The sequence below is a fragment of the Gracilinanus agilis genome, chromosome 4 (assembly GCF_016433145.1).
Source record: "Gracilinanus agilis isolate LMUSP501 chromosome 4, AgileGrace, whole genome shotgun sequence".
NCBI classification, from domain to species: domain Eukaryota; kingdom Metazoa; phylum Chordata; class Mammalia; order Didelphimorphia; family Didelphidae; genus Gracilinanus; species Gracilinanus agilis.
Window position 1 is genome coordinate 241,436,160 of NC_058133.1, and position 14,686 is coordinate 241,450,845.

At 33.4% G+C, this 14,686-nt stretch overlaps 1 protein-coding gene across 1 annotated transcript in view; it reads left to right on the forward strand.

Moving 5' to 3' along the window:
- Positions 1–14,686, forward strand: part of MYOCD (myocardin) — a 116,080-nt gene that overhangs the window by 58,150 nt on the left and 43,244 nt on the right. The window contains exons 2-3 of the mRNA XM_044675180.1: positions 2,061–2,236; positions 7,939–8,064. Of these exons, the coding sequence (XP_044531115.1) occupies positions 2,061–2,236; positions 7,939–8,064 (302 nt within the window). The remainder of the gene's footprint in view (positions 1–2,060; positions 2,237–7,938; positions 8,065–14,686) is intronic.

The following is a 14,686-nucleotide window of genomic DNA, read 5'->3' on the forward strand; positions in this document are numbered from 1 at the left end:
GCAAGCTCAGGTAGCAAAGAGGAAGTCAAATGCCACTTCCCAATATTTAAAGCCGGCGGGTTTTACCTTGAAGACGTCATCCAAAACAGGAAACCTGTTGGACCGTGGAAAATGTAGTTTCAAAGTCCCCCACATGTCCACAGGAAGTTTATCAAATACTACATATCTTGAGGCTTAATACTTCTAAATAGAACCCCAGTAATTTTAAATAACACAGAGCTCAAGCCTCAATGCTAGCAAAGGAAGCACTTCAAGGTACATGGACCTGCTCTCTTCCATCTGTGGTAGTAGGAAAGGATAAGTGAAGAAAGATAGTGTAGCAGAAAGTGTGGCTGCTGAGGGAATGGGATCCTGTCAGCTGTAGGGTCTCCCAGGACAGTGGAGTCCCTGGTTACTATCATAGGGGGAGATGCACTGGTTTCTTGAAGTAGCAGTGGCAGAACTACTCCAAAGCTTTGGAATGCCGGAGGTCAATCACAGCCTGCGGATTGAGGAGAAACCAGGATTACATCAGATACTCGACTATAAAAACTGGGAAAACTAAATAGGGTCCAGGTAAAAACAAACACAAAACATCCTGAAAACTTAAGGTTACAATTCCCCATTACAATAGGAACCCTGAAAGTCAAGGTAAAAGCCAATAATTAAATCTATTGCTTTTGCCCCTAGAATTTTTTTAAATGAACAAGCAAATGAGAAAGAACCCAACTATTGATAGCTATTTAGTGAATAAAAAAGACTTCAGCTTGAACTCAGAGATCAGCAAAAGTAAAAACCATCTCTTTATTTCAAGAATAAAAGACTTTCAAGAATAGCAAAGAAATATGAAAATGGCCACAACCTCAAAAAGAGCTTAAAAACCAAATGATAGAAGTAGAAGAAAAATTAGGGGGGAAAATAAGAGAAATGCAAGAAAATCAAGAATATTATGAAAGAAAAATCATCTAAATGGAAAAAGATATCCAGAAAACTTATAGAAGAAAATAGTTAATTAAGAGCCAGAATCAAGCAAGTAGAAGCTAATGATTTCCTAAGACAAGAAAAAAATAAAGCAAAATACTTACAACTGGCCTAGAAAATACATCAAGGAGAGGCAATATAAGAATAGCTGGACTCTCAGAAATTCATGATCAAAAAAAAAAAGATTTTGGGCACCATACTCCAAGGAATCATCAAGGAAAACTGACCAGAAATTCTAGAAACAGAGGATAAAATGGAAATCAAAAACCACCTCAAAGAGCCTGAAAGATGAAAATACACAGGAGCATCATGGCCAAATTCAGTAATTCCCACATTAAAGAGAAAATATAGGCAAAAAGGAAAAAAAAAACAATTTAAATACTGTAGAGCTACAGTCAGAATAGCATAAGACTTAGCAGTCACAACATTAAATGAATGCAGAACAGCATTTTATATAATTAAGGAACTGGATTTACAACCCAAAATAACAAATTCAGCACAGATGAAATTAATTATAAAAAGTAAAAAATGGATATTTAGCAAGTCAAAGAAGTTTGAACTATTCCTGGTGAAAAACAAAGGTAATAAAAGTTAATTGTAAGCAATTAAAAAGTTGAAACTGTTTGATTCTTGATTAAGAATGATATAATTGCCTGGGTATTGTGAAGGGACATGTATAGATGGAAAACTTTGAATATGTTTGTTTTCATGTTGTCATGTCCACTGAATTGTTAGCTCTGTGAGGGCAGAGACTCTCTTTTATCTTTCTTTTTTTTTTTAAAAGCACTTGGCATAGTGCCTGACCCATAGCAATCAATTAATAAATGCTTAATGTTTGATTAAACAAAAGAGGTAAAAAGGATCACAGAGGATAAAATGCACAATCTTTATTACATAAAATTAAAAAAACTTTTTTTTTCCGACAACCAAATCACTGCAGCTAAGATTAGAAGGGAACCAATAACAGAAAAAGTTGGCAGAAATTTCTTTGATTAATGATATCACTTCCAAGATATATAAGAAACTGATTCAAATCAACAAGAGTAAGAGCCATTTTCAATTGATAAATAGTCAAAAAATTCTTATGTTTTCTCCAATAGGTAACCATATAGGCATCTCCAAATCAACAGATGCCTTTGCCTTTGATGAGGACAGCAGCAATGATGTACTCTCTCCAGAACAGCCACAAAGTGAAGACTCACAGAGTTCTCATCCTTTCCCACAAGACACAAAAGCCACAGAGGTCTCTTCATCTGCTCCATCAGAAGCCACTCAGGTAACTAAACAAAATCCAGGCCCTCAAATCTGTATTTTCTTTATCATAAAGAAAAATATTCCAGAATCTCTCTAATCTGAAAAAAAGTAAAAAAAAAGTCATTTTAGTTGCCTTTGACATTTCTTTTGGTGTGATCTAAAACATTTAATTTCCCTCATCCTTTTCAGAGACTAATTTGATGGTAGCAAAAGACCCCATGGACCCTTGATTTTAAAACCTTGAGGAGTCAAAAAAATAGTCCTATTATAAAGCATTTTTACAAGTTAACAACTTTCAAGTTAATTTTTTTCAGTTGGACCTTTTGAAGTAGTTAGTAGAAATATTATCTCTGTTATACAGATAAAGAAAGCAAATAGGTGACTTGTCTGTAATTACCAGCATGGCTCTAAACCCAGGAGGACTCCTTCTACTACTATACCTCCTTCCCTCTAGAAAAAAGTAGTGTTTTTTGGTCCTACTCCTATAAGGTATACTGGAGAACAAATGAAAGTCATAGAGAACTATAGAGGTGGGGCTGTCAGTTACATGGAAGGGCTCGTGTATGGAAAGAAATTGGATAATAGTGGATAAGCAAGTATCTCTTTCATTCTTCAAGACGCCCAGGTTCTCCCTGAGTTTCTCTACTGGTCTAATTGTAAAATCTGTCCCAGAACTTTGGGTTCCAAGGTCCCCTTGGCTTGAGTTCCCAGGTCTAGGACTTTACTCCTTGCAGCTAGAACTAAAAAGGACAAATAAAACAAGAACACAACTCTAAGCCCATTTCTTAGCCCAAGGGGAGTGGAAGAAATCTTAATGCCCTTTCCCTCAACTTAATGCATGGTATTTTTGCCGTAATTGAATGAGCCCTTCAAACATAGACTAGAAAAGAAATTGAGAGTAACTATTCCTCACTTAGATAGATTTAAAGATATGGCCAGGTTTAGCTATAGTAGTCAAAGGGAAGAGATTGTCCTCACCCACTCTGTAGGTATTCAATATTGTCTATACAGTTACACAATTTCTTGTCTCAGAAACAAGTTCTGTGGCATTTTTTAGGAATGGTTCTTTATCTTAGGGGACTTGGGTACCTTTTACATAATTATGAAGTATCAGTGCATAGTGACAAAGGGCACTCAATTTTGAATAGGTAGTTGGGTTCATATCTCAATTCTGACATGGCTTTTGTGACATAAGAAAAGTCACTTGAGCTCTTAGGACCTAATTTTTTGTTTGTTTGTTTTAAAGGATTAAAAACTCTCTAATCCCAAATGTTGGGGCTTAGGGACATTGAAGGAAGATGATAATAATAAGATATGCTCTCTGTAATTATTTTCTATAAAAGGAGAGAAAATTGTAATGCTTGGTCTGTACCCAGAGAATATTCAATTAAATCTTTATTCAGAAAATGAAATATACCATTACTTGATGGAGGAGTGGTGGACTGCAGGTACAGAATTAGGCATTTGAATTGGAAGTACTTGGAGTAGTCATTTCTTATGATATTCTACCAAGAAGTCTGTAATATTCAATTTTTAATTCCATAGGACCAATGATGCCTCTTTACATTATTATCTCTAACTGTTGCTTAGAGGTGGAGAAAGAAAGTTTGTTTTGAAGGAACAAAGATAGAGTGCTTTGGTCAATTTTAGGATAAAAGATGTTGCAGTTTCCTTAAAAAAAAAAAGCATTTCCTAAAAAAAAAAAAAAAACTAAAAGCATCAAATAAATCTAAAGCTAGAAGTGAGGATAATAGTTGTTGGAAAAGCAGAGCAGAGGAACAATTGGAAAGCAGCAAATCAAAGAAATTATCTAGCATCTTAACTAATTTGGCTGAGATAACATGTCCAGTATCCTGAATACATACATAGGTTTTTCCACTCCTGTTCTTCTCTGACAGGTTTCTATGTGTGCTCACTCATGTTTTTCTTTGCCAGATTTCTGTAAGCATGTGCCTACTTTTCACCATAGGTACTTAACAATTTTTTGGAAGAGTACAATACAGGTTTATATGCGGACTATGAAATATTTGTTATTCCTGCATTTGCTTTACAAGAAAAAACTGTGATTATTATTTTTACTGTTACCTTACTGGTAAGAACTAATTCTGTTATCATTGAGAGTAAGTAGTTTCATTTAAATAGAAGCATATCACTGGGGACTCCAGAGACATATAGTAGTGAGTAGGAGGAAGATATTTCTCCACACCGAGGTTAACCCTAGGACCCTGAGAGAATTTGAGGGTAGCTACATGTGTTGTACCCAAATTTTAATACCTAACCCAGGTTCATGGCCGAAGGAAGAATCACACTGACAATGCAATATGCAAGAAGAGGCTCATTCTTTACTAGCAATAATAGCTAGGGTCGCTAGGCAGAGAGGCATGCCTGAACGACCCCTTGGAATTCTCAGCCAAGAGTTTATATAGAAATGTTTGGGGAAGGGGGTTGGTACATACATAATTATCAAGGTAGTGTCAGGGACAGGTGGTCAGGAAGCATCTGGGGAGGGGGGTTTCAGGGTCAGGGGGCTGGAAGCATTTGGCAAACATACATTAAATAGGCAAATATTGTAAAGCAGGCAAACATAGACAAACATTCCTCAAGACATCAGATAAGATAGCTTCAGTTTTAGGTTTATGATAGGGGGAGATAAGGAAGACTGTGCTGGGAAACCTTGGGGGCTGGGGGTAGCTAGCCCAGGCCAGAAATAGTTCAGTAGACTGCCAGACTGATTTTTAAATCCAACACATGGTAGTAGTCCCTCTCTGGAATCCTAGTGCTGAAGACAGACTGGGTGATTAAATCAAATCAGAGACTAAGTACAAGAATCCTACTGCATGTATGAATTATGCAAAAATAATATGAATGTGTGGTTATATGATTTATGTTCTCTCCTTTCCCTTTTCTCTCCTCCTTCCTGGAGCTTATAAGCAATTCCACTGGTTATACATGTATTATTACTTGATACCTATTTCCATATTATTTATTTTTTTAAAGAGTAATTTTTTAAAACCAAACCCCCAAATTATATACTGATATAAACAAGTGACAAATCAGATGTTTTTCTTCAGTGTTTCTACTCCCACATGGACAAGTAGTTTTTAAAAGTAGAAGCACAAATTATCAATAAACATCAAAATAATTAAAAATATCAAAAGAATGGACATTTTAAAAACCCTGAGACCTTACTTTATCAAATTAGTGACAACGGAAATGTTCAGTATTGAAAAGCTGTGGGAAAATATTCATACTTCACAGCTTCACTACTAATGGAGCTGTAAATTGGTCTAATTGTTTTGGAAAACAAAGGAATTTTGTAAAAACAATACAAAATTCTTTATCTCAACTACTATGTCTCTACTTGATTATACTACTGAATCATTACCCACAGAAATAACTGACAGCAAGTTCCATTTTTTTATCCACATACAGATATGTATGTATTCATGTTCATATGCATTCATACATATCCACACATATGTATATACATATAAACATATGCACACATATCCACAGGGTCATTAAGAGTCTAATAAGATTGAAAAACTGAAAAAAAAGTATATATGATGCCTCAAGAGATTAATTGTAATTTAAACTTTAAGGCATGTATTTAATGTATATTGACAACAGCACTATTCATAATAGCAAAAAATTGGAAACAAACTATTTTTCCAAAAATGAATAATAGTTGTTACCCACTTTATATGTGTTACATGAAATTATAATTGCATATTGTTGGCCATAAGGAATAATGAATATAAATTTTATAAAATAAGATTTGAATGTGTTAATGTAGAATAAAGGAAGTAGATCTAAAAGAAAGCAATACACAATGACTACTTCCAAATAAATGAAGACAAGATTAAATGGCAACAAAGTTCAGATCAAATACAAGAATGTTTGGCACTAACTTTGATTAAAATTAAAGCAAACATGAAAAATAATTAAACAAAAGATAACCTAAAAGTATGCATATACATACTATGTCATAATAATTTTCACATTATTTTGCTTAACTGTTTATCCATCTAAAAATTAGACATTAGTCAGTATTTATAATACTACATATATTCTACTCCTTTTTTTCTTGATTATATACTGAAAAGGAAAACATATCCATATTTTCACATAAGCATAATTCAATATACTACCATTTTCATAATAGCAGCTGCCAGAAATATAAGCATAATACTTAGGAGGAAATAAACAGCCCCTAGAGGACAACATTTACATACTCAAAACCTAACAATATTTAACATTAAAGTATAAGGGAAGTTTGAGCTAAAGATTCTGTTTCCAAAGCTAATCATTTTTATTCATTCATCAAAATTAATTCACTGCCTATTTCTATTAAAGGATTTTCTCACTGTTGAAAGAATAAATTCCTTCAAATACAAAGTTACCAACAAATTAATGAGTGAATATTAAATAGTTTAAGTGGGATATCTTAATGATTAGATAGGTAGAAGGAGTAGTTAGATTAGGAGGTCAAGGTCATAATCCTTCCATCCTGTGACATAAAGAAGCAATGAGAAGAGACAAAAGTTGTTTTAACCACCTGTGGGAAATTCTAAAGAGCCTTAGTTAGTATCATTATCTCTATTTCAGGGGTTAGCAATGAGGATGTAAGAGTGAAAGGATTTTTCTCTTTCTGCTTTTTATTACTTTTTTTTACTATTTCTCACCAAACTACAAACAATTTCATGTAGATATTGGTCATTTAATTAAAAGAGCTAACTTTTAGGAAGTTCATCCAAGGACATTTTTAAAAATATGAAAATAGTTCATTTCTATTATTCAACTCTAAGCTAAGAACCAGCCTTTCCTTCTACCTGTAAAAATGCACATATGTAAACATATGCCTCCTTTTTTCTTTTAATACCTTCTTTCCTCTGGAGTGTATTGGGTGCTCAGGGAGTACTAGTACCTCTTGTGTGAGTGCTTGCTGTGGCCCTTTCAGAGATACTCAACCACCTTTGGTGTTTACCTTTCACTCAACTCTTATCCATGACTCCAAGAAACTGTAGCATTTACATTGGCCACAACCCAGCAAAACCATCTCATCAGGTGAGCTAAATCAGATTGAGGGTAACTGATAGGCCTCAAACCCATTTCTGTGTTGGGGGATGTCTACTCCAAGCATGTGAAGTCTTCCCCTGGCAGAATGAACAGATGAGAACAATTTGTTCCAAAGGCAGCTGAAGCCTGCTGTGGGCCTCTTAGGACTTGGTCAATCATCAAAGACACTAAGGTCATTCACTGCATCCTGGGCCATTGTCAGTCATTCTGACATTTGTCTTGCCATTGGACTTTGATGGCTCTGGAACCTTTATTAGTTAATGAAATTAATGAGGCCAATGATTGTATGTAACTCTGTCTCACTTAAATTCATTTCACATTGGAGCCAAGATGTCATTGGCTCCATCCATGATGTCATTGGATCCTTTTGAAAAATAAAGAATAAGCAATAATAATACCCCCTTTCCTCTAATTAGTGTTTTTCCTTCCCCTGTCTTCTTGATTAAGTTCCTCTAAATCCCTTTATATACATTTGAATCCAACAGCTTCAGGTAGAAATACACCATTACTTCCTAATGCAAACCCTTAGGAGAAAAACATGAAATCTAAGATTAGAATGGCAGAACTGGAAGTAGGAGTTCTGTTTTAACAATTACACATCTTGTTAATAGTTCTTCCTACTAATAATACTAAATTTTATTTCAGGATCATACTTCCAGCTCTGAAAATGAGAGATATGAACCAGTATCACACTCCATCAACCAGGCAGACAACATGAAGCAGGTGAATGAAACATTGAGCTCACCCATCCATATACCTGCTATGGTAAAGGTACAGAAATACACATATAATAGCTAACCCCATTCTCACCTATGGGGTTGCACTTAGCCCACAGGGTATAAAGCACTAATATTTTCAACCAGGTTCTCTGAATCATGTCTAAGTTCATGAGAGATATTGTAGGTAGGAGTATTATGGAAGGAATTCCTTTGTGAGTTGAACTAAATGTACTGAGATCCTGCCAAACTCTATGCTACTTTATTCAGACCTATTTTCCCTGTATCCAAATTTAGGCCATTTTAAAGAGCACCTTAGATTATTATGCCTAAAGAGAATGTCTAGCATAGTCGTGAAGTAAATAAAAAATGCCTACAAACGTGTTATCAATACAACTGACTCTCCATCACCATAGATAGCTAGGTTTACCTTCAAATGAGGGTAGCTAAGGTAAGTGCAGCTATGTTCAGTCTATAAGCAATTTTTTATTAAACATCTACTATATTTGGGAAACTATTCTAGATACTGTTTCATAGAGTGGCAGGGACAGAGTAATGAGAAACATTAGAAAGTACCCAATACAAGAGATTCTGATTTCTTTGAGATTATAATCTGAAAGAAGAAATAAAATAACACAAGATTACTTCCAATAAATATTGTTGACTCAAAACAGTCACACTGCAACAAAAATGTCTGATTTTTATACTTGCTAAAAATGAAGGTTAATCCTTTCCATTAACAGTTTCCTTTGGCCTGAGACTGCATGTATTAACAAGGAAAGAGTTCAGAAAAGTACCAAAATTTATTGAATTTAGCCAACTTCCCAAATGCCAATGAGTGATACAAAAATCACAAGGAGTAATTGCTTTCTCTTCTTTTTTTAAGCCCTTACTTTCTATATTAGAATCAATAGCATTAAGTATTGGTTCCAAAGCAAAAGAACAGTAAGAGTTAAGCATTTGGGTTCAAGTAACTTGCCCAGGGTCACTTAGCTAGGATGTGTCTGAGGCTATATTTGAAGCCAGGACTTTCTGTCTCCCTGCCTGGCTCTTTATCCACTGAGCCACTTAGGAAGAGATCTTCCTAGGAAGAGATCACTGTTGGTTAGAATGGTTAAGGAAAATTTCAATAAAATTTGGTATTCCTCTAGTCAAAAAGACTGAACAATTGATGGGGAGTGGGGAAAGGGATGTATTAATTGCTCTCAGTACTCATAACAAGGACAGCTGTTCTTCTATTTTGTTGTTAGATAAATGTTATAAATAGCATTTTAAAAAACAAAAGCAAGGAAACCCAGAACCTCTGGATTGATATTTGAAATTAAGCAAGAGAGCCAGATGACAGAGCTGTAGAGCTCTGAGTGCAATATTAATAGGTGGCTTTCACTAGGAAAGCTTAATATGTATCTCCATATATATGTCTCTATAGTGATTCTCACTATTCTGACACATATTAAATTCATAATTTCAGTTGTCAGAAATAGCTAATGTTTTTAAAATTATGAACTTACCAAACATTTCACAATTACAAACAACATGTCAACCAAACAAAATGAATAACAAAAGCAATACATTTACCTCTCAGACCCTTAGCCTTTGAAAAACAGTACTAAATTAATAAACAACAAAAATAAAAGGAAATGATTTTGTTCCATGGCCCCTTTCAAGCCCATTGAGTCCATCAATTGTAGATCTATTTTCATCTTTCTCTTCTCTCCTATCCTGTTCTCTTTTAGCCTTTCTTCTATCTCCATTTTCCTATCATCTTCTTTTTCCATTTTCCTTCCTTTTTCCTATTCTTGACCTCTTTTTCCTTTCATGAATATGTAGATAGTTCCAATACTACTGATTTTGCTATGCATGATCATGTAAAAACCTTTGCACTTTATCATTTATATTAATATGCTATATTAACCTCTCAGAGTCTCTGGCAACTGCCTAAGTTTATAACGTATACAATTTTCATAATCTGTATATGTGAAGAAAATTACCACACTCTTAAAAGTAACAGGTCTCCAACATGTTGACATAATATATAAGGATTTATTCCCTACAGTTTAATTGATAGGTGCTTTACTATCTATGTTGGCCCTGCTGGACCTCATCTGCAAAACAAAGAGATTAGAATTGGGTGGCCTCCAAATTCTCTTCCAGCTCTAGATCTGTAGGTCATTTTTGGTTTCTTTATTGCCAATCCAAATAAAGTGGCTATGAATAATTTTGTGAAAAAATGTTCTTTTACTGGCTTTGTCACTCCCTTGCTCCTCTAATTCTAATATAGTATTGCTTTACTCATCTAAATCATGTATTCATTTTTAGCTTACTTTGGTATATGATGGGAAATGTTGCTCTGTATACCAAAATTCTGTCAGATTGCTTTTCAGCTTTCCCTGCAGTTGTCAAATAATGAATCCAAACCTGAGGAACTGATTTCTTTGGGTTTATCAAGCATTATTGTCCTGTTTGTTTCTTCTGTATGTTATAAACAATCTATTTCATTAACTTCTATATTTTTAAACCAGCACCAATTTTGATGATTACTGTTTTATTATTGTTTCAATTAATTTTAGTTGATTTTTTCTAAATATAAAAAATTTATAAAAATTCTAAATAGAATATTAAATTATCTGAGGAGAAAAAGTGATACCTTTGCTTCCTCTTTTTTGTTTACTTTATTGATTTCTTTTTTATTGTGTTATTAAAGCTGGTATTTCAAGAATTATATTCTGTAATAGAGGTACCTTACTTTATTGGAAAGGACTATAGTTTTCCTTTGAAAAAATAAATATATTTATTGCCTATGCATTTATAATATGCCCCTCCAAATTTTCTGCCCAGAAATAAAATAATTTCTGCCCAAATAAAACCTATAAACAAAGCAAATTCCAACATTGGCCATGCCCCCAAATCTCTCTCTCTCTCTCTCTCTCTCTCTCTCTCTCTCTCTCTCTCTCTCTCTCTCTCTGAATTTTAACTTCCTAACCTCTCTGAAAGTAGATGTTTTATCTTCAGCTTTCAATATCCATGCCTTCTCATTGCATTTATCATAGTTTTAAAGTCTTTCAACATTCTTTTTCTCTCTAAAGTCTTTGTATAATAGCTCTCATTCTCACCTCTCTCTACATCTGTTCATGGCAGAATGGGGAAGGGATCTTCCCAGTTTCCTCTGTAGTTGTGCATTTCAAAAATTTTGTATGCCACAATAACATTCTATTACATTTTTTTGAAGAACATCTTGGTTCCCAATTTTTGATTACTATAAAAAGAGTAGATATATATGTTTATGTATACATATAGATATATATGTATATATATATACATACACAGATTTATAAATATAAGTCATTTTCCTCTGTCTTTGATTTGTTTCTGGAATATAGGCATATTTATCTCTTCCATATATATGGCAGAGTAATAGTATAGCTGGGTCAAAGGATAAATAGAATTTTAGAAATTTTTGGAGTATAGTTCCAAAATTCATATCTCTATCAAAAGTATACTAGTGTGTTTGTTTTCCTGAAACTCTTCCAATAGTTTTTATTTTCTTCTTTTTTCATCTGTCCAAGTCTTATGGATGAAACCTCAAAATTGATTTAATTTGCATTTCTCTAGTTTATAAAGATTTTGAGCATTTTTCATATAGTTTTTGATATCTCAAAACATTTTTTCATATAGTTTTTGATATCTCAGGTTTCTTGGTTTGGAAAATACCTATTCATATCTTTTTACTATTCATCTATTGGGAAAAAAGTTTTTAGTAGTAAATTTGAGTTTGTTTGAATATCTTGAATATGAGACCTTTAACAGAGAAATTTTTTGTAATAATTTTCCCATTACCTATTTCCCATTTAATTTTAACTACATTAGATTTGCTTATGCAAAAAATTTTAATTTTTTATAATCAGTATTATCTATTTTATCTTGTACAATTCTATCACATGTTAATTTTTCCCCTCTCAATACATCTGAGAAATAATTTCTTCCTTGCTCCTCTAGTTTGTTTATTTTTATTATCTCCCTATTTCAGCCAGACTAGAAATATCAACATGCTCAGTTTTCGACCTGGACTAGTATATCCTTCTTTAGATAACCTGGCTCATCATTTTAGTGTCAAATTTAGTGGAGACACCCAATTGGCTTTAAACCACTACAATTCAAAACTCTTGAGCTCAAGCAATCCACCAGCCTCAGCTTCCTCAGTTAGTAAGGATTATTGGAATGCACCATTTTAAGTTGCTTTCTCTATTTTGTTTATGTATGCACATGGAACTTCTCTTACTGCAGAACATCATTGGTGTAAACTTAATTTCTGCCAGACTGCTATGTCAAATAATGAGTCCTTCCTTGACTAACTGTAGTCTTTAGGTTTATCAAACATTTTGTTACAGTGTTTGTTTGCTTTTACTTTGTTCTAAAAATTGACCTCTTATTTAAAAACACCACTAACAAATTGTTTTTACCAATTACTCATTGAACACTCTGATATGAAAGATTCCTGCCCTTCACCATTTTTTATCATTACCTTGGAAATTCTTAATCTTTTGTTCTTCCTCATAAATTTCATCATTTTTTCTAACTTTATAAAATATTTCTTTTGTAATTTAACACAAAACTGAATAATTTATGTGTTAAATATGTGTATGTACTCCTCTTAGTTATTTGTTTTGTTAGCAAGTAAATGAGCAAAATATTTTCTGAAAAATTCCTATAGGCTTTCTCCATTTTGTATAATGGTGGCATTTTACATAGATATTACTTTCTATATTAAAGAAAGGGACATGTATTCCTCTGCATACTGTTTTTTATATTTCACCAATAGCTTTTATAGCATCTATTGATTTTGTCATATTGTTTTATTTTTTATTCCTGGTATAAATTCAAACTATGGATAGTATATAATTATTTGTTTTGTTGTTATGGCCTCTGTTAATATTTTGGAACAAATATTTGTGTCAATGTTTGTTAAGAGCGTTGTTATATAGTATTACTCCCTTCCTTTGTCCTAGTTTTAGCCAGTAGGATTATATTAGCTCTATACACCTCTATAAGACTTCTGGCTGAGAAAGAAAAACCAGCATAATGATGACAAGCAAGGCCCAAGAAAAAAGCTCTAACATTTGATAACTTTTGCACAGAAAAAAATCCATAAATCAGAGGAGGACAAACAAGTAAAGACATCCAAGCCATCCCCAAAAAATGAAAATTGGTCACATGCTCTTGAAGAGTTCAAATCTGAGATCATGAGAAAGATGGAAGAGACCTGGCAAGAGAAGTGGGATATAGTGCAAAAAGAAAATAAAAGTTTAAAAGGCAGAATTTCACAATTGGAAATTGAGGTTCAGAAATCAAATGAAATTATAAGCAAATTGAAGACCATAAATGACCAGTTGGAAGCCATGAAGAGCCAGAGAGACCAGACTGAAAACCAAAATATTATAGCCAAAAACCAGTCTTTAAAGGCTAGAATTGGGCAAGTAGAAGCCAATGATCTCACAAGACAGCAAGAATTAATAAAGCAAAGTCAAAAGACTGACAAAATAGAAGGAAACATGAAATATCTCAATGAGAAGATGACAGATCAAGAAAACAGGTCTAGAAGAGACAACTTGAAAATTATTGGTCTTGCAGAAAGATCAGAGACAAATAGAAATCTAGATATCATATTACAAGAAATTAAGAAAACTACCCTGATGTCCTTGAACAAGAGGGCAAAAAAAAAAGACATTGAAAGAGCCCATAGAACACCCTCTACACTAAATTCTTAAAAGACAACCCCCAGGAATTCAAATTCAAAGTCTAAAAGAAAAATATGGTTTGGACACAGATTCTGGAAGAACTCAAAAAGGACTTCAAAAATACAATTAAAACCAATTAAGAAAGGCATAGGAAAAGTGAGAAAGAGAAATGAAAGTGATGCAAAAAGAAATGAAAGGGATGCAATGAGAAAAGAAAGTAATGCAAGAAGAAATGGGCCTACTGAAAAAGGAGGACGAAAAACTGTCAGAGGAAAAATAAGGCCTTGAAAATCAGAATTGACCATCTAGAAATTGAAAAATCAAAAAACAACAAAGCAGAATCAAAGGAATAAAAAATAGAGGAAAACATGAAATATGTTTTTGAAAAAAGCAAGTTACCTAGAAAATAGATCTAGGAGAGACAATTTGAGAATTATTGGACTACCTGAAAGTCATGATGACAAAAAACCTTGGATATCATATTACAAGAAATTATCAAAGAAAACTGCTCAGAGATCCTCCAACAAGAAAATAAAATTGAAAGAATTCACAGATCACCTCTGGAAAAATTCCTCAAATGATAACTTCCAGGAAGATAATAGCGAAATTCAAGAGCTTCAAATTCAATTCAAATTCAATTCAAAACCAAGGGAAAAATACTTCAATCAGCCAGAAAGAAATCATTCAAATACCATGGAGCTATAATCAGGATCACACAGGACATAGTGACTTCTACATTAAAGAATCAAAAGACATGGAATATGATATTCAGGAAGGCAAAAGATCTAGATTTACAACCCAGAGTTACCTATCCAGCAAAACTGAGTAAATTCTTTCAGGTGAAAAAATAGCCATCCAATAAGATAAAAGATTTTCAAGCATTCCTGAGGAATAAACTAGACCAAAACAAAAAAATCTGAAGCCCAAACACAAGACACAAGA